The following is a 24,739-nucleotide window of genomic DNA, read 5'->3' as shown; positions in this document are numbered from 1 at the left end:
TCATACTTGCCGTTTACTTTTGCGATTATTACTTATTATTGTTTACTTATTTTGTAGTTTTTGTTTTAATTAATTCACCCGTCATATGACTTTATGATACAATATACAGACCTCTGTGAGTCTTCAAATCCATGTAAACTGCTAATTTAGAGTCTTTTGTCAATCAAAATTTAAGCTAAAACGGATCTCAGACTCACAGCTTAATAAAACACTAATCTACTCCAACTTTTTTGACGAAAGAGCAAAAGCAAATAAAAAAAGTCAACTTTCTTCCACCAATGGTCTTTAGTAGTAACTGACCACGTACAGAGCTTATTAGATGATTGAATGGCTTGCTTGTTTATCGTATATTAAAACACACGGCGTTTTCTGAATAAAGTATATTGAATCTCACAAAGTCGTACGCGTCCAATACTTGAAAACAATAAAAAGGCATTGGATCAACCCGATCGGAGTACAGAGAACAGACAAAAAAAGGCAGTGGGATGGGACGGTAGAAAAGGATGGAAACCAAATCGACGAAATAACGCCGGCCATTTTGTCACCTCGAACATCTGCCGCGACGCTCTCCCTCCTCGTGCAGAAGGTGCAAACAGCCGCACGAATTTCACATCCCCAACACGCGTGAATTTTTTTTTGTTTTTTTTTCTATAGCCTCTTTCTCTCTACACATCATACACGTGGTTATGGAAATATGCCAGGTATGCACCGGTGGTGGACACTCGTCAAAACGCTCTCGCGACGAAAGCGCGATTCACCGGAGTATAGAGCAAAATTTTATAATGCCATACACAGAAACGAGCTGCAGAGGCCCTTGCAAAGCCGAACCCCTTTATGCTCGTCTTCTGCGAACTGCAGCTAACGACTCATCGGAGGGGCCCTTTACTGCTCCGCTGTTGGTTTTTCTACGTGTGTTTTTACAGGTCAAAATCTTGGAGTCTTGCCGTCGCAACGAATCTTGGCCAAAGAGCGTTTTCGAGCACTAATGGGAATTAGAGCTTTTGAAAAGCCCTACACGTACACGTTCTCCAGGCGGTGTATACAAGTAATTACGGAAGCACAAAAAAAAAAAGAAACCAAATGAGCTCCCAAAATCTAAATGGTCATTCGGTCCATTTGCCGCCAATAATGGCACCCGTCGTCGAGTGAAGGGCTCAGCGTTGCGTTGCAGGGCCATTGTGCTTTAAACGCCCTGACGCAACTGTCGACCAATAAGCAAGCCAGAATAAGAAAAAGTTACGAGGTAAGTGGATGATCGACAAATCTCTTGCAAAAAGATAACAAAACCAAAAAAAAAAAAGTGCAGGGAGGAGGAGGGAAAAACCAACACAAAACCGGGCACCACTCACGTTGACAAATTGGGACACGGCGGGAGCAGTCCTTGACGTGCGGCGTCTCTCCTCCTCCCCCCTTTTTGAGCGGGAATGCATCTCTCCAGGTAAATCCTCTTAGGCCGCGTAAAGAGGCCCTAAAGCGTCCGGGGGTTTGGGACCGTTTGGCAGTTCATTGTCGCCTCCTCGAGGGAACGTCGACGCTTTAAAAGGGGGCACATGTAGAGGGGCAGGGAGGGGGGGTGGAGTAGGGCCACACGCTGCTGTCCCGTATGTGCAGCGTGATGCCATTGTCGCAGGGAGAGCCGCTCAGTGGGAAATCGGATTATGCACGTGGCCAGTTTTTCGTTTGTCCGTGCGTTTAAGCTAGTGAATGCACACACATATACTTATACCATACGGGGAAATAAATATTTTCGCTGTATCCATTACGTAATGCCTGCTGTTGGTGATCAATAGCTTGGGTGATTTGTTGCCGAGCAATGTTCTTTTTTTTTTTTTTTTTTTTTTTTTTTGTTGTTGTACGCGAACGTGTGTTTACCTTATTTCGAGGATGTGGAATGGAAGGACAATGTCAGTCGAGTGGATGGGTGAATGACAAAATTTTTCGTTGATTTGAATGCTGGTAAAGAAGTGAAAATATAACGAGGCGCGATTTTATCCCATTGGTACTCGACTAAATTAACAGATAACGATCAAACGCGTATACATGTATGTACGTCTGGGGCTTTTAATCTCAATTATACCGAATCCCCAATTGACGCGTCGGGCAGGGTTTTAAAAATATCATACTTCCTGATTGTGAGTTTAAATATTGTGTAAAAAGAAATATTATCTCTTCTTTTATCCACGTCTTGTCAAGAGTATAGAGGTACGAGTAGCAATGACCCGGGTGCCCGGGGGTGAGAAAAAAAAAAAAAAAAAAAAAAGTGTCATCGCGGGGATGTGACGGGACAGGAAGGAAAAAAGAAGAAGAGCCGAGGAGGGAAAAAGATTTTTTCGTAACCCCGAGAAAAACAGGATGAAATCGGGTGACGGTAAATAGAGGGGGGGGGGAGGAAATGGGCATCAAGTTGCGCATCCCACGCATCCTGTCAAGTGTAGCGGAGACTGGAGCACACGGTGTACAAAGGAGGATCGGATAAATAATTGGCTCTCGGCTGGGAGGACGGGGGACGCAGGTCCCTTTTGATCAGGAGAGTTCGCGTGGAACACGCGAGGGTATGGCAGTTTGTTGTTAGGAGCGGAGGGATGATACTCGATACGGTTTTTTTTTTTTTTTTCTTTGCTCTCCTGTCATTGATTTTCGTTCGTCGTTACCCCTCGGTCGAGGACAAACGAGTCACGAGCTGCCGTGCGACGATGGCTCGGAAAAAGCCAGTGGACCTGTCGATCCTGCTGAAGGATGGTTAATTTTTTTTTCAATACGTCCGATGAAAAACAAAGAAAAAAATTTCGTGCTACGAACACCACGTGTTTGTTTTTTTCGAACCAGAGGCGAATCTCCTAGACACAAACTAATCATTTCTACTTTATAATGTGATGACCTATTTTATTGACGAAACATTACTGAGACTCCTTAAAGTCATGACGTGGATGTAATTAAGTAATTTTTACGGGCACTTAAAACTGTTGGCACATAAATTTCTCTGTCCCGGCTGCGAAAATCCGATATTGATTCCGATGGAGAAAATGCCGCAAAACTATTGCAGGCGAAAAAACCAAAAACACCCGAGTCATTGATAATGAAAATTAAAAATTGACTTTTAATTTTGATACTCATCCCGTGTAACATGTAAAAAGGGTTGAATAAAAAAAAATTCATCCCCGCAATCCGAGAAAATAAAGTCGAGGAGTCATTTTTCAAATCGACAGGGCCAACGGAGCAGGTGAGTTTTTGCCGAGAGGAAACAACAAACTTTGAGACGATGACGACGCAATTGTCCGGGCCTGTAGAGGACAATAATGGAGAAAAAAAAAAAAAAAAAAAAAAATGAGCGAGATGAGCGCCGCAGATTATCCAGAAGCACGCGATCGGAGATTAATTTTTCCCGGCTCTCGATTAATAATCCAAGCGCGTACGTAACATAAGCAAGACTCTTTGGAGGAAACGGGGGTAGGGGGAGCGCGGATTTAATTACTTTTTTACTCCGACTCGTAAATCATCGCCGCTTCTGGGGGGAGAAGGGCCGCCGCGACTTGGTCGTAAAACAAAAATTTCTTGGCGCGGAGCTGTCCCTCCTTTTTTTTTCCCTCTTCGAGCGCCGCGTTCGCCTTTAAAACTAGCGCATAATAATAATAATAATGCGAAAAAAGAAGGCCCCGAAGAAAAAAAGGACAAGTGAGAGGGGGCTGGGGAGGAGAGAGAGAGAGAGAGAGCACGTGTTGGCTGCATCAGCGGCAGCGAAAGAGCCGTCCGTGAAAGGCAAAGCGAGAGGCGGCCTCGTCGTGCGTGCTTGTACAAGTGGAGTGGCGCATTGTCGATTCCGTCAGAAGCGGAGCGGATTATCCGGAGATCGGGGCCGGCGGGGGATTCCGCTCGAGGGACCCACGAAAAACGGGACGCGACGGGAAGCGCATACATTATAATGCGGTACAGGTAGCCCGGAAGCGCGAGTTCCGCATTGTGTGCCAATGTCCCTTTTTGGACACGTCACGAGGATTTCGCGCTACAATTGCCAACTTAGCTTCCCCGGGGTGGGATACATGTGACAGTCGGTAAAAGCACGCACTCGAGGATTACAATGGGCTTTTTGGGGGTAATGTTGTTAACTAATCGGGCCTTTGACGGGGCACCTTTGGCAAATATTTTTTAACGAGGATTAGTGGACGGTGGAGGAGCTCTCCGCTCAAATGCTCGAGCGAGCCTGGAGGAGCGGTAACTGTGCCAGAGTGCCGGGATTGTGAAAATCGAGAGGGCCAAAGTGGGCTCTTACGGGCCTACGATGACGATCGAATATTTTTGAGCGCTTGGGTAAATACGTACACTCCCTCGAGCAGCGGGTAATGAGCGGTATCGAAAAGATGGTCCGCACAAGAGTGGCCGGGGTATAATTGACGTGAACTCGTTGAGTTAAGTGTACATGGTCTACTATGTTGTAAGAGGTGTGGAAATAGGCGTTAGCTAGTAATAATTGAAAAACACCACTATAAGGCATGCCCATTGTATGGTAAGTAACGCAAAGCGCTAGTCATTCGCGTTTAACTCGCACCGCGTACAGTCTCATTTACATTACTCATTGTTGCCACACGAATTTTCCAACTTTCACGATACCCCCTGGATTTTTTACGAGCTAAGTACTCCGCGATGACCAAGAGGCGCGGAATTCGACAGAGTCGGTTGACAATGCATTTACGGCGAAAAAGTGCGAATCAGCCACCAAGGCCGAGCCGACGAGGGTTTATCTCTCGGGTTCCTCGAAGGGCCCTTCGAAGGCTTGGACGAAAAATCGCCAGAGTCGAAGGACGCTAATGGGAAACCCGCAACTTCCCTGGAAGGAAAACACGGTCCCATTGTCCTGCATTGTCATCCCGAAGGATCGCGGCTTTGACGATTGTGTGCGTATTTACAGGTGGTCAGAGCCGACAGCAGCCTGCCTTGACCCGACGTCGCTAAAGGGATTAAGATGTCTATCGGGGTAATTGACCTGTCACTCCTGCGGTGACTCGCGGCCCTTTTTCCCCCTCTGATCCTTCTCCGCGACAAAATCTACCACTGCAGTGTTGTTTTTTTGTTTCTTGCACATGCAACCAGCGCAATCAAGTATTGTTAGGAGAAAAAGAAAAAAAAAAAAAAAAAAAAAAAACCCACGGGAGCCAAGAAGGAAGGAGAATCGACTCACCACGTGCCCGTGAACCGGTGACTTGCTGATGGACTGTATCTGGGGGTAGAGCTGACTGGCAGCCACCGGTGTCATGTCCGTCAGCATCGTATTCACGCCGATGCTCGAGTCCGCCCTTTCAGCGTCTTTGGCCGATCGTTTCAACCTCCCCCCGCCGCGGACTGTCCTTTCTCGTACCTTTTGGTGCACTCGCGCGCGAGCCCCTCTGTTTATACGTCACTGTTACGGGGCACCAGCGGGGCCCATGTGACTCGCGTGTCCGACGGCGCGACGCGCGCACCGATTTCTCGCCCTTGCGTGGATCCTGATGAAAAATCGTCCCGACAACTGTGGACCCAAGACGAACGAACCAACAGCACGGACGTCTCCTGTCCTCCCTTTTTCGTCCTGGCCCTTCCAAAAAAAAAAAAAAACTCACTGCCCGATATTGTCGTGGAAGCTCCCAGCGAGGGGGAGCAAAAAATTAAAAAATCGGCACAGCAGCGAAAATAAAAGCTTATCTGCGACGTGTACAGCGTTGCATCGAGTTGGGAACCGGTTAACGTGATTCCCGCTCTTCGCCCCGTGACAGACTGCCGAGCGGCCGATCCTCGGGGCCGCGCCGCTTCTCCCCCCTCCCCGGTCTCTCTCTTCTGTTTTTCTCCTCCTTCGGGGCTCTCTTTCGCCCGGCGCTTCTCCCGCAGCGAAGCGATCGGTGGATCGTAGTATAGGGCACGAGGAGAGGGTACGTCCTGCACGTTGGCTGGTAGAAGGGAGCAGCAGCGGCGTGTGCGCGGGGGCAAAAAAGGGGCCGAGCTCGGGGAGGCGGGCCACGGGCTGGCCGGTCGACGCCCCCTTGGACGCCCCTGGATTTTGTCGAGCCCACACCGGGGGATCCGCGTGCGCGCGTGTTGTGTGTGTATACTGTATACACGAGTTCTCGAGGAGACGTGTATCCCCTCCATCGTCGACCCGGGGCAACCTGGGCCTCGTCCGTGTGGCCGTGCATGTATTACGTATACATGTTGGGTCGTTGCACACTATCGGAGCGCCGTGGCGCTCTCTGCTGCTGATGGCTGGGGCTTCGAGTGTGCGCGACGCGGTGGAAAGGAGTCCCACGTATGTGGAATGCGGAAAGGGGTGGATCTTTCTTTTTCGAGGGGGTCGGGGGTGGAAAAAGGGTTTGCTAGCGTGTAGATATGTAAATGAGTTTGTTTTACCTTTTTTTTTAAAGAAAAGTCAAAATTACGAATTTGTCACTATTTGGACTCTTTTGATTAATTGCTACGTCAGGAGGATATTATTTTTATTCATTCAGATGACCATTTGTGAGAAAGTCAAGGTGAATCTACTTTAACATGATAAAATCATGAATTTCAGGATTCGGTAAGGACAGTAGAAGCCAACAGCAGTGCAATAAGCCACTCTTTTTTAATAAATTGAAATTATTTGTACTAGGTAATTAATATTACTGGTCACCATTCATCAGTGATTTTTCACTTGTAAAGACTCACGAGACGAAATGTGATGAAATCTTGAAACAAAACGTTTGTTGAGAAAAAAAAAATTATAGATTGGAAGAGAAAGAGTACGAGTAAAGAAGAAGTGAGAACAAGCGGTTGTTGGCTCGGGTCGACGAAAAAAAAAGGGGGGAAGGAAAAATATACAACAGACGGATATACAGAGAAGGAAGAGGGAGAGAGGCACGCGCGTGCTCGCGCCAACCAACCGCGAGAGGTCTCTTTCGTCCAGCTTTCATATGCTTCACCTGTCCCCTTTTTTTTTTTTTTTTTTTTTTTTGCTCCAGTCGTCCGGGAAATTTTACGCTTTTTCGCAAGTGCTTCACGGATAACTCGATTATTCACTTTGTCGCTTCGATCATCCGAGACCAATTGTAATTCCTCGCCTTTTACTCTTACTCCTATCAACACGATACTTGTATATTTTTTTTTTTTTTCTTCATTCTCACGAAAGGGTTGGATGAACTGCTAATTTTACGGTAAAATGCAGTAAATCGTTGTACATGCGTCCAAATGTTTTATGCATTACAAATATATCGCGCATATCTTAGATTTTTTTCAAATCCTCGTACCGTGAGTCGAGTAAAAATGTTTGAACAACCAAACAGTGGGTAACTTAAAATAAAACTGAGAACATTTTTTTTACCTCTCGACATGATGAAATGAGCATAGGTTTAACGTAAATTACTGTTGGGTGTGTATATTATGCGTTTTCGAGGTAATTGCATGAAATTACAGAAGAAAATAAGTTAATTATATAATTTACAATTCCATCGCGGAGCATTACGAACATTAGTTGTATACGTCTGACTTGTGTTTCGAATTAGAATAAAAAGTATCCGCAAAATCAATTTTTCCAAATTTCACTCGATGAACGCAGAAAAGGGTAAAAGTATTACTGACCTCCCTTGGGAGCGTAACCCACGGGTGAGTATAGACGTATAGAGTTTGCATGAAATCGCACGAGCCGGTGTTGCGTGCACAACTCACACGCGTGTATGTGTATATTTATAACGTGCTCTTGCGACAAGCGCTCAAAAGTCGACCGGATAGCTTTGCCAGCGAAGCGGAGTCTGCACACATTACCCATTCGAGATCGCATCACTGCGGATTCTAATGCGTTTTTAATCGGGGACTTTGAATTTCAAATACCTTTCTCTCCGTGTTTTTTTTTCCTACACGCCAAGTGGAACAAGCGCACCAGATCCACTTGTGTGCGTACAAACACGCGCGCGCGACCGAGACGGGGGAAGAGGCCAATTATCTTTCATAACGCCTGTGGCGTAGCACCGCTTCGTTACGCCCCCCTCCCTTTTTTTTTTCTTTCCTAGGGACTCGAACCGTTTCAACACTACTCGCGTATTCGAGATGTTATTCTCATCGCGATTGATTAAAAGGCTCAGTTTCGTTTAATACCACGGGGTTCCGAATTAAAATTGCCACCGTGTCCAAATGAGATTAAGCCCCTCCTTTGGAACAATGACCACTTCCTGTGTTTCCTACGTCTATACGTAGATTATACTTACGGAAGCCTGTATCTCGTAGTAATAAATTGCCACCCTCTCGGTTTTCCGATGAAAAGTGTCCAGCCTTTGCGGTAAAAACACCTACCCCTTATATTCGGTAGGGGTGGATCAGAAAAGCAGATTCTTCCTTTGACCAAACAAAAACGAACCGTGTAAAAAAAAAAACACCCAAAGGTAGTATGGAGTATAATATAATGCGGTGGTTGCGAGGAGGCGATGATGCGAACATCGCGTGTCACTCGCCGATACGTTACACACGTACACGCGCTTTCACCGTGTACCCCCGTTGTGCATTTACACTGAAACTTCTCTTTTCTGTTGTTCACCGACATAAGGGGGAAAGGAAGGTGCGATCCCTTTTGCTCGGCGGTGGATAAAAAACGGGGGCTACCCCTACACGGTTGAGAGGGTGGGGGGGGGGGAGATGCACGTGCGGCTGAAAGGTCGAGGTAAGCGCCGAGTTAGCGGACGAGGTTTAGGAGCGAAAGGGCAGCACAATGACCATGGGGTTTGTTCGATTAAGTGGAGGCGGTGGCTGACGGAGGATGCATGTCGAGTTGGTTAATCGAAGGAACCATTCGGAGCTGACTTGGGGGGGACGTCATCCCGAGGTCGTGCAATTATTTCTTCTCGAAAATTCGAGGGAAACAGCACTTTGCAGGGAATCTTATACAATAGTGGAGATTCAGCGAGTATAAGTTGTTCCTACCTGATGTGACCAAGAAAAATCATCGAGGGTTGGATCAATTGCCACGGCATGACTTACCTGCAACAAACAATAAAAGAAGAGAGAAATTAGCCACACGGTATAATAATAACCAATCATATGAACAAAGTACAGGGGCTGTTATTAGAAGCAATAAAGTGGTCGCGACAAAGTGACAATACTTTAATTTTACGTTGTTCGGCTCGCACCGCAGCTACCGGAGTCATCGCGTGTTGGACCGGCTATACGTAACCACACGCTTATCCTAAGCTGCGTGCCCCAAAAGCCCTCGAAAGTCGGTGGGGGGAGAAAAAACAACAACAAAGAATTCCCAAAACCCCTCCCAAATTGCTCGCTGAGCAAAAAAAAAAAAAAAAAAAAAAAAAAAGAAAGGTCGGGGTGAAAAATGACGTGACGAGCCAGAGCAGTTAGCCACCTACATCCACGTATATATAGCAGCGCACGCGCGCTAAACCTCGGCCTTAACACCACAACGCGGGGATCTCGGAGGGCCGATCGGCGTGATCTATACTTATCGACTTCTGTTGGCCCGCACCCTCTTTCGAGGCATATCCGCACGCGCTGCTCGTCCTCTCTCCACATCGGCTCTCTTCGATGATGCACCGCTGATTGGCAGACGCTCCATACGCGCAAAGGTATACGTATATGTATACGCACTCCCCCATACGACCGATGCTCTCGTTCTCGGGGTTGAAATGGAAAATGGGCATCGCAGGGTAAACCGGGGGCGGATAATGACAGGGCGGCCGACGCACACTCCTTTTGTGTGTGCTATGTGGTCGGTGAGAGGGAGGGAGAGGAGGTTCCGCACTCGGGAGTGTACGGGTGCGTTAGCCTTTTAGTTTTCAGCCATGTGGCCATCGAGCGGAGATCTGTACTGCTGTTGCCGCCGCTGATGGACTAATAATTGCTTGAAATCCCGGGGCCTTTCCTTTTTCCTTGCAGAGCCTGTACACTGCCTTGCATGCATATATAACCCACACCCGTATGGCGAGCTTTACATTTTTTTTTTTTTTCTTTTTCTTTTATGGTACTCAAGAGGAGTAGAAGAAACTTAATCGTTACTGCACCACAAAAAAACTTATTTGCTCACGGAAAGCGGTGAATCTTTTATCATTCGGATGTATGTGCATTCAACCATGTACATAGTTTCAAGATGGCCCATACATCTCAACATGTCTGCCAGTATAACGAGGAAAACAGCAATTGTCTTTTCGTGAAAAAAAAAAAAAAAAAAAAAAAAAAACGAAGCGTGTTTCCTGCCATTGCAAAGGTAATAACGAACAATCATCAGCAATCGAGCGGTAAACGTCGAGCCGGCAATTTCCAACTCTGTACGCAGCTGTATAATAGGGGGGGGGGGGAGGCAGCATCGTTAATTCATTGAAAACCCGCGTAGAAAACATCCATATGTCCTACCACACATCGCAATGGGCCCGTGAAAGCGCATCATCGCGAAATTTTCTCGTTACGCGCGCTTATGCATCCTTCCCTGATATGCAAATAGCCGACCGGAAATGACGTTTACGATGCTGGGATGGACGAAGAAGCATCGCTCAATGGCTGTGCACGCGGTGGGCTCACTCCCACGTTGCTATCCCCCTACTATTTAATGATTACGGACTCTCCCATTCACTTCGTTCCGTGCATTAGAGGTCCTCGTAAATTCCATCAAACGCAATGAGTAAGAATGGCATACTTATTCCTTACTCCCCTATACCTCCACACGCACGCTGTATACTATCTACTTTGCAAGAAAATCGCATTTGTACCTCTTCGAAAATGGATGATGTGTGTGGGTGTATGCCTGTACGTGAAAGTAATTGTGTTGAAATGATCTGCGATGCGAAATCGATTCTGCGAAATTGAATCTTTAGTTTGATACATCGACTAGTGATTGGGCCCCTGTGTTTGATTTAACGCACCACTTCTTTGTCAGGAGGTAAAATCTAAAATTGAATTATTATCATGACCACATAGAAACGAAAAGTAGTTAAGAGTACTTGGGTGGTAAGCAAATTCAAAGTCTAGGCCAAGAGTTACATCTAAGCTATCTGAGCCTTTCTTACATTTGCTAATCAGGTAGGTATAAGAGACTCGTATAAGATTCTACTCCAGTCTGAGCTTGGCCTTTAAAACGTTTGACACATTTTAATTTCTCTGTGTCACGTATTTTCAATTCATAAAAAGCATTTGGATTGAATTTTGAAAATTGAAAACAAAAAATCTCTCATCATCCGATCTTTTTCTAAATAAAACTTCACAGTGAAGTATGAAAGGAATATAGAAAAAAATCGTGTAATAAACCAAAATTGAGTCTTTACATACCGTACATGCATATATATATAAGTATCTTCACCACCACAAGCACCTCCTACCCCCTAGGTATTTCATGAGTATGAATTTTCAACTAGCTAGTACTTATGTCATCAAAATTAATTGAATGGTTTGAAAAATACATCAGTAGTTATGTTTGTTACACCTTATTATTATTATTATTATTATTATTATTATTATTATCCTTTGGTTTAAGTAATTGATGTATATATATACCAATGAATCGTTTTCCACAATATTGAGGGGCTCATATAATTAAAAAGTCTTCAATCACGAAGCAAATACATTAAATTAGAGATTCTTCATAATAAATGCAAAGTAATAATTCGTACCGTAGTGATTTATTTGGTCCTTATAATTTTCCTACAGCACAGAAGACTCTAATGTCTTGGTAAAACTTTTTTCCAAACTCGTTTTTCACATCCACCCGAGCTGCAACAACTTTGTCGATACATCATTTTTCAAACAACAAAACTTTACACAAATTCTTACCAGCAAACTTTCTTTTTAATTACCCTTTTAATTACTCGACGATTTCTGCCGAATGTGGTGAAACACCCCGTGTATATTTAAAGTATCGAGTTCTCGTACGCGTGTTCAACTCTTCTTTTTATTTCACGAAGAACAATTACTCTCTCTCTTGCTCACGGGCAATTACCAAGAATTGCACTTATTAAAATGTTTTTTTTTTTTTTTTTAATAATAGTAATCCTGGCGATCGATCGTCGTACCGACTAATAACCGGCGCGTAATGAATCGAGTGTACCCACCACCGCTGCTGTTATATGCGGCTGCAACTGCTAAAGTATGCATTACATTGCAGCTCCATCGCTGTTTGCGGGTTTGTATCGACGCGTCATTCAATTATCCGAGCGAATGGATGATTGCAGCTAAACTAATCTTTGCGATTGATTGTTACATCGCTTTTGAGCTGAGCCGCGCATTTTTGTTGTAACGAGAAGATACATGGTAAGGACCCAAGTGATGTCATGGTTTTATTTTTAATAATTACTCGTACTATTATTGTGATTAAACGTGTAATAATAAATTCTCCCGGAGGAAGTAAGGACAGTTGATATCATGTGGTTGAATGTAGTTATAACTACAACTTCTTTGTTGTTGAAAAAATTATTTTTAACGATAAAATGCTTAAAATATCTTTTCCTCCTAGTCATTTTGTTGAGACAAGAGTAAAGATACGTTTAGAGCATCATTAAAGACACACGAAAAAAATTATCTCTCTCGAAACGAGACAAGTGTACAAACAACGCTGAAAGCCTTCTGTTGGGTGTACAAACAACGCTGAAAGCCTTCTGTTGGTTTCATACGAAGTCTCTTTAGCTCTTATGTTTCACTCCCGCCGTTTCAGCAGATTTATAAAGTGTCTCCATCTCAGCAAACTCTTTTACTTTTTTTTTACTACCCGAGCTATAGCGACCTTTAACAACCAAGCGACCAACCAGGGGAGGCTCCATCCTTTGGGGGAAACCACTAAAACGCCACCAGCTTTGTTTTATCACTTTTGGGCGTCTTTTTATTTCGCGGGGTATTCAAACTTTGCTCGCCAGATGGGCTTCCACGGGAGCAGTGATCCGTAGTCATGGTAATACGGAAGTCTTCGTACGGGGCATTAAATTACCAATGGGATTTTTACGGCAGAAACTGCAATCTCTTGGTTTTTGAGAATCGATGTTCCTCAGGATTAACTGGATGCTTCATTGAATTAAAGCTTAGGAAAAAGGACTCATTAGATCGTCATATACTATAGAGACACAACTAAGAGCGAGTATTTTTGGTTAAAGAAAAATTCAGGTTTATTCAGTGTTTGCCATAACTTTATGTCTCTTCAACCAAAATTATTTAATCTTCACTTTTGTTTAAGTTTAATCAAAGCCCTTAAATATGTCATTTACCAAGACTAAGTGAATTATCAACCACACTAAAATCAAAGATCCACTAAAACATTCGATAAGTCAAGTTTTAAGAGATTGTGAATGTTTTAGAAACAGCCTTTTATTTAAAATGAGGTACAACAATATGTTTCCTAGCAATCGGATATAATAAAGGAAAATGTACTTGTATTATTGCCAAGTGATTGGTAACGACCCCCGTTATAATGTTCATTAACACCTACATAAAGCATTGGGAAAGCAAAAATAAACTGTTTCGTGTCACGGTAACTCGCAAAACAAATCAACACGTCCGTGCAACACAAAAAGTAAAACACGCACACCACCTTATCGCGAGAGCGTCAAAAGTTAACGAATACAAAGTGTGTCCCTAACGTGATTGCGATGTATATTCGCGAGTCATTAGTTTCGCGCACGAGTCGCATGCACACATGGGGAAAATCGTGCCGAAGCAATTGGCGCCCAATGACACGACGATAGCCATAATTACTCGCGGCAGTTTCTATTTGTTATGACCAAGAAACACAACAGCACCTCCCCCCCCTCCGTTTGGCGCACAGAAAAGAGATAATACACCGGTGGTGGTATACATATACTAATTGTCGCGGGAAATTGCCGGTTGTCGCGGAGATCTGTCGCGCGGGTTAGTTTTGCGCAGAAAAAACGCGGGCGCACGCGATTTTCTCCGATGTCTCAGCGCTTTTCGCGGATGAGTTGCATTGCCATCGTGCGTGCGAAAAGCGACGGTGTTACCTAGGACGTCTTTTTTTTTTTTTTTTCTTTTTGCCTTGGCGTGATCGTGTGTGCAAAAAAAAGAAGAAGAAGAACACGCATGAGAGGGAGTTGAGTTTGTGCACGAGAGTTTCCCCCGGGAGAGGGAGGGGATTATTCAGAGCCGGGATAATTGTAGGCTGGCCGATTATTTGTGTCAGGATTTCTTGCTTTGATACGCTCTCTTGGCTTTTTCTGTTCGGGTTCCCTCGCGGGAGCAGATCGAGATTCATCGCGAGAAATGTTGGTTTTTTTTTCTCCCCCCCTCCCTTTTGGTCTCTTGGCGGCGTAATCGGTGCTGCGTATATCTTTTTACCGCTGGTCGGATAATTTTTCTTCGCATGAAGAATTATGACTTTTTGCGCTGCGCTGGATATTTCGATTTGACTTGCAAATGCGTCTTCGAGACGTCGGGAAGCGCAATGTTTCGTGATTTTATTATTTTTTTTTTGATTGGTTTTTCATAAATGTGTTTTTTTATGTTATTTTGTCACTCAGTTGTAGGAATATTCAAAGTCTTACTGTAACAAAATAAGTTGTAATTAATTTTGCTGGAAATCATTAATGCGTAGTTTCAAAAAGTATTTTGATTCTCACTCAACAACTGTGTATTATTGATATTACATGCAAAACTGTATATAAGCACATCATTCATAAGTAAAAAGTAAAAGAAGATGAAACAACTTATAACGAAAAAATACTTTGTGATTTTTAAGTGAAGTAATTTATACCGACCATGAAAATAATTAACAATTGACAATTTGTTTGTTTGTACCTCCACGTTTCAATCCTTATAGAATTGGAAACAATGATGTCAAATATTTAATGCCCAATATTGTAGGAACACACGAATTATCTTGGTCTGATCTATGTCTCTGTGTTGTCAAATTTTGTTAGTATAAAGCAATTTAAAATTTAAATAAAATTTAAGAAAAAAAAGACCATTAATTTAGATGTAACAATAACTATTCAAATTTATTTAATTTATGTTAGTATGGAGATTATATACATGAGTTATTAATCAAACAATACATAAAAATCGTTTCACCACTGGTAGTGTAACCTCATTCCACGTTCCCGACTTTTAAAGCCCCGTTGGGACATTGTTTGCCTTTTAAGATTACTTGTATATGCACGACGAGCGTATTTATAGACGCAAGATTCCGCATCACAGATTATCGAAAATTATCGAGCATTAAGGGACCATCCGTCCATACACGCAGTGGCAATCATTACTTCATTTTCGTATAAAATGTACATAAATTACTCGACGATACCCGCACACATATGCATAATCGCGCAAAACCGTGTACTCCTTAATATCCTCGTCTGCATAATTCTCCCGAGCCAATGATTAATTCACCTCTCTTCTGTCTGAGAGAGACAAAAAAAAACAACCAAAATGCCTAACAAAAATAACAATTTTGCTCAAAGGTAAAAACAAAATTGACCATACGACGCCCCAATATGTCGATGACGCTTCGACACCACCGCTGTTGGTGTACATTATCGCAGCATATATGTATACACGTCGAACGCCGAATTGACGCGTCAAAAAAATCCGCGGCGGGCGCGCGCGCGCGTTTCGGGACGCCGAGATTGCGAAATGACGTGCAAACTCGAGCGACGCCCTCGACCGCCCCCCGGCAATACGGTAATCACTATAATTACGCATCGAGCCCTTATATTAATATCCCCCAGCGCTACGCTCCTCTGCCCCGTTGGCTCGCTCTTGCACGAGCAAATGAGCCAAGCGAGACTCGTGCGAGCGCGCTAGAGTGTGTGTGTGTGTGCACACGTACGTGCGATTTCTTCCTTCCTATTTATGCGCGCCACCTCCCAATTACCTCTCGTGTGTTTCGGATGTACTTTTCTAGAAGCAATTGGTTTTAATGATGTTTTCTCTTTGTTTTGGGGTCAGCTCGTGATGCTCGAAGGATATCATCCTTCTCTCTCTCTCTCTCTCTCTCTCTTTGCTCGTGCCGTTTCCATTAGTGTGTTTTCGACTGTGTTCGCAGTTACAAGCTGTTAGGTTGGAAAATTTGGTTTCTTTTATTGCGGCTCGAAAATCCACAAACTTTTTTAACGATTATAACGATTTTAGGGAGAAATTCGAGTTGAAACGGTGTCATTGTTGCAAGTATTTGTAATTTGATTTCTCATGTGTCCAACTCGGTTTCTTGGCTCAGAAAATCAGAGGTACTTTCACTTGAAACACAACTAACATAACAGCAAATTTATTTTCAATCATGACAAGTCGATAAATCATACCGGGGGTTTCTATGCTGGCTGTACATCTAATGCAACACAACACATTGTATTCCATGCATTTCAAGATTCATTGCCTCAGATAACGCTCCATGAATGTAATCGGCGAGACTTGGAATGGTTACGCTAAAAAGATTATTATACACAATACAATACTATGGGCGATAAATGCTTTAAATTTATTTATTTCTAAATTAAAATCTCCACCCGTCCTTTCTGAGCGTTTACGAGTAAAGTGCTCCTCCTCTCCGAGTGAGCCAATCAATCCCATGATTTTCTGCGATTCCTAGTGGCCAGCTTCGATTGAAACGTCATTAAAGACACAAAAAAAAAGACAGAGGGAGAATATGTAGATCTGTAGAGAGACGAAGGGTGACTCTCTCTCTTTGCTGCGTGCCGATGCGTGTGCCTACACGCGACACGTATATATGCAAAACGATCCAATTGGCAATCGGACAAATTGGGTTTTCGCCGTCTAGAGCAAGTTTGTGCGCGTGTGTATGGGGTCGTCGGAGCAAGAGAGAAGATACTATATACGGAGGAGGACGCAAGCGAGAGTCACACACGAACCACGGGAGATGAACAATTAACGCAGGGCTGGGCTCGGTCACGCCCAGGGCGCCGTTTTCGCCAACAGTCGTCATCGCACCTATACAGTGCGTCGCATGTATGTATATGCTCTTGTTGTTTCGTACACGAGCGCGTGCCTCGAAGAAATTCGGTCGAGGAAAGCGCCGTGGAGCAGATGCTAGGCGTTTTTTCGTTCGCGTGGCCCCCGCTCCTTCCGAAAAATTATTTACGAGGCCGATCGTTTTGTCAGCTATGTAGCAGCCGTTTCCTTTCCTCCAGCTTGGGCCGCCAAGGAGCCCAGAAGGACGAGCTGTGGGGTATTATTAGGGGAGAAGATTAACGAGCGCGCGATGGAGGCTCGGAAAATTTTTTGGGAAACCGAAATAAGGTGTTTAATAACTTTTTGCCGTCCCCGTTTTTTTTCTTCTTTTTTTTTTTTTTCAGCTTTTTGTGGGCTTTGAAAGGCTTGAAATAGGGAGGAGGGAGCTGCGGTTGGTAATTGATGTCGTGTTTTGTTTGCTCGGAGCTGGGTGTAATTAGAAGACACGACGACGGAAATGGGCACCGATGACTGGAAGGGTTGTTTTTTTTTCTTCCTTTTTTTAATTGCGATGATGATATGGGGCACTGTGTTTTCGGTACTAATGACCCTTGATCACTATCATCGAGCTACTTTTAATTAAAGGAATGGTTTTTTAATTAAAAAAAAAAAAAAGAGTTTGTTCCGCAATGACGAAACTTACTTTCTGTTTTTGTTTCATTTGTGTCTCTGTTTGATTCAGGGTATAAGTTTTTTTTTTCAAGTTTTTTTTTTTTTTTGTTGAACTACTTGATATTAATAAGCAATCTTATACGTATTAATTTTTAATGATGCAAAGAGACTTTTGTCTCTAATGTGCTAACATATGTACCGAAAAATGGAAAATGACAAAACTTTAAAAGTCGATTTGAAATATCTCATCGTTATAATATGCCCTTATCCTAAAGATGTACCGAGCTGTAAAATAATGTAAAGTACTTTCGTAGAAATTAAAGCTTAGAACCAGAGTTTTGATAGAAATAAATAAAAAATTAGATTTTTGGTCTACAGAATCGAATAAAATCACTGGATATATTATCAAGGGTTATCTTGTTGCACACTTAAAAACTGCTGTAAGTATCTGTCGATGCGACGCTCCAAATCCACCTAAGATTTTCTTTTTCAACCAAAGCTTGTACATAGAACCCAACATTTATTTCAGCTGAAGATGCAATAGTAAACAATATCGCCAATACGCACGAAAAATCAAGGAAAATATTCCATGTATACGTAGAGTGTGCGAGCTGTGAGACGACGAAACAGAAAAAAAAGAGAAAAAAAAAATTACCTCCAAAAACTCCGTATCCGACGACTGATGGTGCATCTGTTGGGGCAGGGCTTGATGCACATTCATGGCTCCCTGCGGATGCATCGCCTGCGGATACTGATACGCGCAATTCATTTTGCCTTATCCCCTCACTATCCTCCCCTTCCACGAAACAACTTGCACAAATATGGATATCAGCGATGATATAACGACAATCGGTATCAGATCGCACCTACTCGATTTTCACCACCAGTAACAATAGTAACACAGCCCTGTCGAGACGAAGTCTCAGCATCGTTGACCACAGTTTATCTTCGACATAAACACAGCCGTGATCTATAATTTCCGTAAAATAATAGTGTTTGCAAATGGTCTAGCGATTTCCTTGAAAACAGCAACACCCACAAACACATACGCCCATGAGTACACGTACCCAAATATTTATACATATATATATATACGTATGTTCACACGAGACGCGTGCCCGGTCGCGGATACCCCGCAGAGAGCAAGGAGTATCACAGGTGGGTATAATGGTACATAATAATATAGATGCTTTCGTCACAGCAGAAGCAGCAGCATCGAAGAAGAGTAACAATTAGGAGAGAAAGAGAAAGCACCGCGGTGGTGCAGTGTGCGGCTCTCGAGGGCCGACAATTATAACTGAGGTGGTGGCGTTTTTCGTCGAGCCGCGACTCGTCGTTGGGTGGAGGCGGATCTTCCGAATCCCGAGCCTGCAAAGGTACGCCTATATACGTGCGTGCGAGTGCGTGCATCGCTATATATTTATATATACACGTGTGCGTGCGTGGGGCTGCGCCTCTTTCTCTCTCTCTCTCGTTTTATTTCTTCTTTTGCGAGGTCGCATCTCGCAACGCAACACTTACATGCGCGCTCCGCTTGATCGGATGGTAAAAGGTGCGCGCGTGTGTGCGCGTATATACGCAAGCTGTCTCCGTCTCGTCGCGTAGGGATCTTGGTGGGGCTGTACACCTCGACGCGAAGGAGCCCGCCCTCGGCCCGTTTCCCTCCTTCTCGCACTCGTGAACGAAGAGGTCTTTGTCTCGAAGAAACAGAGAGAGAGAGAAAAGGACGACGAAGGCGATGTGATCCTATTGCCTAATCCCGCGTGTTCTCTCTTTGGTTGCAACCCCACACGTAGGTATATATAATATATATATGCGCGTATACGGCTATTCTCTCCCTTCTCCTCGTGGATGCGTGTCCGCCAAGGTGCGTTTGCCATCTTCGTCCCTCTGTTGCTCCTTTCGCCTCCACCACCACCACCACCGGGACCCACCCCACGACGCGTGTGCTTCTCCGCGGCCAATTAAAACTTGCCGCGAATCACGTGGTTCCTTCTCTCTTTCTTTCTTGTTGCTCCTTTTTCGCCCTTTCTTCACCGATGCAGGGAGAACCCATACCATACAAGATCTTCGGATGTTTTCATTTTTTTTTTTCTTTCCATACTTACGTGTTTAAATCCTTCATTCATGAATCGAATAAGGATAAAAAGACAACGAGAGAGAGCTTGTTTCTTCATTTCTCCCTACTTTGCTCGGGTAGTTGCTGTTATTTCCACGGAGACGCCACAATATATAGAGCGTTGATTGGGTCCGATCGATGAAAAAAAAAAAGTATACCTTGTGCCATTATAGTGCCATAATAACATACGTGAATGGGTACGGAACGGTCCCGGTGATGAACTCACGGCTTCGATACTGGTCCGTCATTCACGAGCCCCAGGATGCTCGTTCGGATAATCAGATGATGAATGAAGGTGCCCTACTGGCTCCCCGAGAGAGTGGGAGTATCATGAAAGAGGAAAAAGAAAAAGGAAGAAAAGAGATAGTCCGGAGTGTAACACGAGCCAGTGGGAACCGCGCGTCACCGTCTCATCCATTGAGCGCAGGACTCGTTCATTCACGAGTGCAGCGCCAGCCGAAGGTGAAGTTGAGGGAGAAAGGATTTGCCTTCCTATTTACGTTCCGCCGGTGGTATCATTCCCATAAAAGTGCCGCGCTTTTGCGAGACGAGTGGAGGAAAGAGAGAAAAAAAAAAAAAAAAAAAAAAAAAAAGAGGAAGAGAATAAACAACGTTTGATCCCTCCATTTCTCCCTCTTAGCCTTTCTACTCCTACGGATGCCCGAAGAAAGAGCGGAGGGGAGTGCGAGGGCTCGATTACCCATTCAGTGCCGGTAATCGCGGTGCTCATCAACTCAGGCCAGTATCGGGTAATGGAGTATGAAATTACCTAAATAGAAAGAATCTCGAGAGGCTGTGAAAAAAATTTCATCTCCCCCTCCCTTATCTTTTGGATTACGCAATTTACTTATATACACGGACGTGAGGTTGTACGTGTGCACGACTGAGGGGTTTTTTTTTTTTTTTTTTCTTATCGGCGGCAATTTGCAGGTAATTTTCATACGAGACTGTATACTCATGATACGCGAAACGATATGTTGCCATTATAAACTTGATGATCTTGTACGTTTGAAACAAAGTTTCTTTCAACATCGAGTGATGCTACGTTGACAACTGGACCTGTACGGTAGCAGTCAATCGTCGATTGAGAAATCAGAGTTCACTCAAACACGTTTGAAAAATTTGCTATTTCATTCAACATTTAATCGACGATGCAAGGTCGTTGTATTGAATAATGCTAATGAGTATCAACTGATATTATGTTGAATTAAGTGACATAAAATTGTACGGAATCGTAAAAACACAAATTATAATTTAATCATTCAACAAAATTGATAACATTGTTGTTAAGGGGTAACTTTCACCAAAAGGTTATTCATCTGTGCATAATTCGATTCTTTGAGTATGGACAAGGAAAATTGAATCCTTTTTTGATTTTGCTGCATATTTTCAAACGTGACGTCATGACTGAGCCTGAACAATAACGTAGTTTTGAGGGCGTCGTTAAAGTTTCTTTTAATGAATTAAATTGTTGCCAAAAGAAATATTTAAATACAAGGTATTACTACGAGAGGTACTGGAAAATTAATTGGTGCTCAGTAGTGACAGAAAATCTATTAAAAATTGTAAGTACATTCCAGCTCATTAGATAAACACATTAAGCTTTCTCTGTCAAAAATATTATTTCATACTACTTATATGCGTGGCAATTCAGTTTATTGTTGTTCATCAGTACGAATTGATGCTTATTAAAGAAGGAAAAACACTTGGTCGCAAAGTATTATTATTTTTACTGTAATTATTTGCAGTCAAGGATTCAAGTTCTGAAAAAAAGATTATAATAACTGAGCTGGAAGACTTACGATTTAATTGCTCAACTTCTATACGTCTCAGAGATATCTTTCTAAAGAAGAAATAGTTGAAAAAATGTATTGTAAAATATATAGGTAACACGAATTCAACAGTAATCAAAAAACAGCAATCACGACTACGGCCCAATCCAATACCAATGTAAAAAAGACTTGTCTATGGTTTGACCTTGATTATCATCTTTCGACCAGACAAAAAATTCTACATTGACCGACAGGGGAGGTACATAGTTCGGTGCTATTAGTTTTTAATAAAAATTTAATGTTACTGTGGCAAGCAAGAGGAGCACGTGCGTTTTTGTGATAAATTTTAGGTCAAATACATTTTTGTTGTGAAAATCGTTTTTTTTTAAATATCAAAATTATATACTTTTAACAAAAGTTAATCATATTCTGGTGGCTCTAATAGCGCATAACGTATGTTTTAGCAACCAAAGAAAACCAAATTATTATTATGAGATATAATACATTTTTGAAGTTATATTCGGTTTCTCACCTCACCTGTTGTACTAATTAAAGAAACAGATAAAACTTTGTCATTCAGTATTAAAGTAATTCATTGGCTTCTTGGAACAGAAAAAAAAACTGATTCAGTAGCAGTGCATACATTGTGATGCTTTTATTTTATCCACAAAACTCATACTTGTATAATTAAGATTTTTGTTGGATTGTTTGGCTAAAGAAACAAACGTAATTCAAAATTTACTGATAATGGTTTCCTATTCCCACGAAAAGTTTTAAACTGATTTACTTACTTACGCAGAATAGCGCGAATTGCGCATACAAAGCGCTAAGCAATGTTAAATTTCATTTGGTTTATTATTAAAATTTAATTGTTGGTGATGACAAATAACTTCACAAAGGAATGCAGAATGAAGATAAAAAAGACATTTGCTATAAATAAGATCATTAAAATCATAAAATGGTATTAGCGGTAGCCAATACTTTGGCATAAAAATATAATGTTTGAAAGCTTAACGTTTAGGAAATACATTAGACTTTTATGTACTTTTTTTGATGAATGGCGTAAAAAATCTTTTATCACAGAGGTTCAGAAAAAGAGTGTAAATAATTACATTTGAAATAGTTCATAAAAACTTTATACGACGGAGCATTGTAAAGAATATTATTATAACAAACACACGAGTATTTTAAAATAGTTTAATCAATACAATTCGATTCAACATATTTTTCTTCGATATATATTTTTGTACATTACAGACTCGTTAACTGCTGACCGTGAAAAATTCATATCTATTGATAAGTAAAAAAAACGTACAAAACAAATATTATTTATCACTACGATTTAGACTCAATACAAGGCATACTTCGGCTCTAGCCTAATCACGTGGCTCGACGGCCAGCCAGAACCCTCCAGGTGGCTTGATGACGAATCCATCCCTGCTGTAATCGAAGGGCACCCGCGTCTTGGAGTTTGGTACCAAATTGTACTTGGCCAGTAGAAAGAAGAACAGGACCTTTATCTCCAGAAGCGCAAACCGAACCCCAATGCAGGCCCGCGGCCCGATCCCGAAACCCAAATTGGTCACGTCGTTCATGGTGACTTTTTTCTGGAAGTACCTGTCCGGATCGAACGCCTCTGGATTCGCGTAATACTTGGGGTCCATGTGCAGGCCGGCCGCGGGTATCCAGATGTTCATCCCCGGCTGGACGACGAAAGGCGCCGCCCCGGGCACCGCCGGCGGAAATTCAAAAGCCTTGACGCAGCGCCGGTCGAGTATCGAGCACTGGCTGTGCCGTCGCACCGACTCGTTGAACACCGCGTCGAGGTACGGCATCGAGTTGACGTCGTCGTAGCTGGGCTGGCCGCCCGAGTGCCCCATAACTTGGTCGATCTCTTCTTGCAATCGCTTCTGGATGTCGGGGTTTATCGTCAACTCGTGAGCTATGATGCACATTTGGGTGGACGAGGTATCGAAGCCCCCGAAGAAGAAAATGAACGCCTGTGCAGTGATGTTCGTGATGTCGAGTTTCACGTGCTTGCTCGTATCCTTGTCCCTCGCGTCCATTATCACCTGCAGTATGTCCGACTGTCTGATACCTTGGGCGATTCGGGTGTCGATGGCATCGGCGATTATGGCCTCGAAGAACTTGGCTACGTGGTCGTTCACGAATTTTATGCGCAGGGTCTTCATGACTCGGGGAAAGGCCCGAGCCATGAAGAACTTCAAGGACTGGAGACCCTCTAGGTTCGTGGCTTCCCTGACGAGGACGTAGAACTCATTGTTTGGATTCCTCAAACTGTCCACTTTGATCCCGAAGGCGCAGGTAGCTTGAATATCAAATGAAACACACATATGAGCATTTGCAAGTACAACATATGGATGCCGTTTAGAGGCTGTTGTTTGTTTTCGGTAGTTTACCCACGACGTCGTTCGTGTACTTGGTAAAGAGGTCTTTGGTCGCGATCGTGCTCAGGGCGTCTTTGGGCTGCTCGGCCAAGTAGGAGTTGAGGTTCCGGGCACACTCGACCACTTGTTGGTACATCTGCTTGATTTTGCTCGAGGAGAAAGACGGGGAGATGAGGTTCCTCGTCTCCTTCCACTTGTCCCCGCTGATGTTGAACAGATTGGCGCCAAAGAGCGGATCCACCGTGTCGTCGATGTAGGAGTTGTGGTCCGCGAAGTTGTCAAAGTTCTTGATGCCAATGGCCTTGATGAGCTCAGGGTCACGCAGCACAATGAGCGGCCGCAGGAAGTCGAAAGCGCCCATGTACTTCGCCTCGGGGTGCGAGTTGTACAGATCCCGTATCACCTCCACGAAGTGCTTCCGGCCGAACACCGACGATCCCGTGATGCCCAGCATCGGCCATTCCGAACAGTAGGGCACGCCCATGACCTTGAAAAAGTGCAGCTTCTTCCTCAAGTAGTAATAAAGGGCGCCACACGCGGTCAACAATAGAGCTGTCGTCCAAGGATCCATGACTCGCGTTTGGTTCATCTATCGCTCGAGCTTCAGGGAGTCACTGCGGTATTACACCCGCGTGTGTAAATCACTTGTTGTTGCCGCCACTGAAGTAGTGTTTCAAATATCCCCTCTTTTTTTTCCCTCTTTCTCTTCTTGTCGGTTACTCCTCCCAAGTGTGCTTTTGATAGCCGCGAGTTAACGCTTATCAGTTTCGTGGGAAATTCAAGACATTTGAAACGCTAAATATCAAACCTGACGCATGGAAGCTACGCTGCTTATTATTCAACGTTTTTAGAATCCAGTAACCCTACAACCCAAGCTTAAAAACCCCATAACCCAAAATATGGTATGAGATAAAAAAAGTAATGAATCGACGATTTACTGAGTGTTT

The 24,739-nt window shown here is 43.4% G+C and overlaps 2 protein-coding genes across 3 annotated transcripts in view; both read right to left on the bottom strand.

The window, feature by feature from the left end:
- The window catches only part of Sp1 (transcription factor Sp8), a 40,647-nt gene extending 22,385 nt beyond the window's left edge, over positions 1 to 18,262 (bottom strand). The window contains exon 1 of one of the 2 annotated variants that reach the window (XM_089596785.1): positions 18,149 to 18,262. In XM_089596785.1, the coding sequence (XP_089452911.1) occupies positions 18,149 to 18,262 (114 nt within the window). Of the gene's footprint in view, positions 1 to 5,173; positions 5,731 to 18,148 lie in introns of those variants that run through there. The other variant, XM_089596786.1, reaches the window with a different exon arrangement.
- A 4,498-nt stretch (positions 18,263 to 22,760) lies between these two features.
- On the bottom strand, positions 22,761 to 24,363 carry LOC106639886 (cytochrome P450 9e2-like). Its single transcript, XM_014353698.2, has 2 exons — positions 23,805 to 24,363; positions 22,761 to 23,713 (listed from the first exon to the last, which is right to left on the bottom strand). The coding sequence occupies exons 1-2, from the start codon at positions 24,361 to 24,363 to the stop codon at positions 22,761 to 22,763; spliced, it is 1,512 nt and encodes a 503-aa protein (XP_014209184.2).
- Positions 24,364 to 24,739: the final 376 nt, after the last annotated feature.

This window comes from Copidosoma floridanum, unplaced genomic scaffold (genome assembly GCF_036245765.1).
Source record: "Copidosoma floridanum isolate Cflo_tuat_1 unplaced genomic scaffold, Cflo_Japanese_pri ptg000030l, whole genome shotgun sequence".
NCBI classification, from domain to species: domain Eukaryota; kingdom Metazoa; phylum Arthropoda; class Insecta; order Hymenoptera; family Encyrtidae; genus Copidosoma; species Copidosoma floridanum.
Note: the sequence above shows the minus strand (reverse complement) of the source record. Positions and strands in the feature narration are given on the sequence as shown.

Excerpts from the sequence above, each read along its gene's own strand:
- LOC106639886 (XM_014353698.2), bottom strand. The coding sequence starts at position 24,363 with ATGGATCCTTGGACGACAGCTCTATTGTTGACCGCGTGTGGCGCCCTT. Across the intron at positions 23,714-23,804 it reads GTACACGAACGACGTCGTGG|CTACCTGCGCCTTCGGGATC; the intron begins GTAAACTACCGA and ends TTGATATTCAAG.